The following is a 1128-nucleotide window of genomic DNA, read 5'->3' on the forward strand; positions in this document are numbered from 1 at the left end:
GCTGCCCTGGGTCTGCGGTGGGGAGAAAGGACTCCCCCCAGCCCTCTCTCACTGCAGCAGCCCGGGGCTGGGAGAGAGGTGCCTCTCCCCACTGTGCGCCAGTGCGGCCCTTGATAGCCTGCTGTGCGGCCGCACAGCTTAGAGGGAGCTTAGGTCATGATGGATTCTCCATCACTGACAATTGTAAAATCAGGATTGGATGTTATACTAAAAGATCTGCTCTAGGAATTATGTTGGGGAAGTTCTATGGCCTGTGTTATACGTGAGGTCTGACTAGATGATCACAATGGTCCCTTCTGACCTTGGAATCTATGGTAATCAGGTGAGTTTTCCAATCACTGGAAGAAGCCGAATGTTCCTCCAATCTTTAAAAAGGTAAAGGAGAGTCTCCAAACTATTGATCTGATGTTTAATGTAGGTAAAATGAGTGTTAATGGCAATATTGGTAAGCAACCAGAGTAGAGGAAAACAATGCATTATTATCCAAGATGGGTTTGTGAAGTACAGGGCCAACAAGCTATCTTTTAGTCCACTCCCACTCCCCTTTTCCTTTTTCTTTACATAAAATGTATTGGGTGGATCAGAGGAAGAAGATATTGTCAGCCAGATATTCAAAAGAGCAGGGCAAGTCGCTCTGCTTGACTAGTGTATGTTTCACAAAGAGCTGTACAAAACTAAAAATATCAAATCCATACAGGATTTTCAAAGGCTAATATTTTTATTCATTTCAAGTCTTTCTTGGGCTGTCTTGTTTGTCATCTCTTAATTGGCATGTTAAATGGACGACCAGCTGGGCCAGTTAAACAGATTCCTCTCTATATTTGTGTTCTTTGCCAGCATGTAGCATAAAATGCCTAAAACAATTTGTTTGGACGCTGGTAATGAATATAAAGTGCACTTGGATCCAGGCTTCATATGGTAAGTTTCAACCATTCAGCATTTTATAGCCAATGACAAAGCTCCTGGAAAAGTGGGTTAATAATGAAATCACCGGTGCAATCTTTAGTGGGTACCACGGTAACGTTGTGTATTATGAGGCGCGGTATTTGATTCTAGTGTGTTTGGGCCTATGAATATGGAGTTCTCTAAGGTATTTTGGTGTTTCACTTTTTTAAGCTATCCCAGGGC

At 42.7% G+C, this 1128-nt stretch overlaps 1 protein-coding gene across 1 annotated transcript in view; it reads left to right on the forward strand.

Annotated features, from left to right (window-relative positions):
- The first annotated feature begins 423 nt into the window (after window positions 1–423).
- LOC113406015 (glutamate-rich protein 6B-like) overlaps window positions 424–1128 on the forward strand; it is a 47718-nt gene continuing 47013 nt past the window's right edge. The window contains exon 1 of the mRNA XM_026647950.1: window positions 424–445. Within this exon, the coding sequence (XP_026503735.1) occupies window positions 424–445 (22 nt within the window). The remainder of the gene's footprint in view (window positions 446–1128) is intronic.

Source organism: Terrapene carolina, unplaced genomic scaffold, assembly GCF_002925995.2.
Source record: "Terrapene carolina triunguis isolate 2854851 unplaced genomic scaffold, T_m_triunguis-2.0 Scaffold17, whole genome shotgun sequence".
NCBI lineage: Eukaryota > Metazoa > Chordata > Testudines > Emydidae > Terrapene > Terrapene triunguis.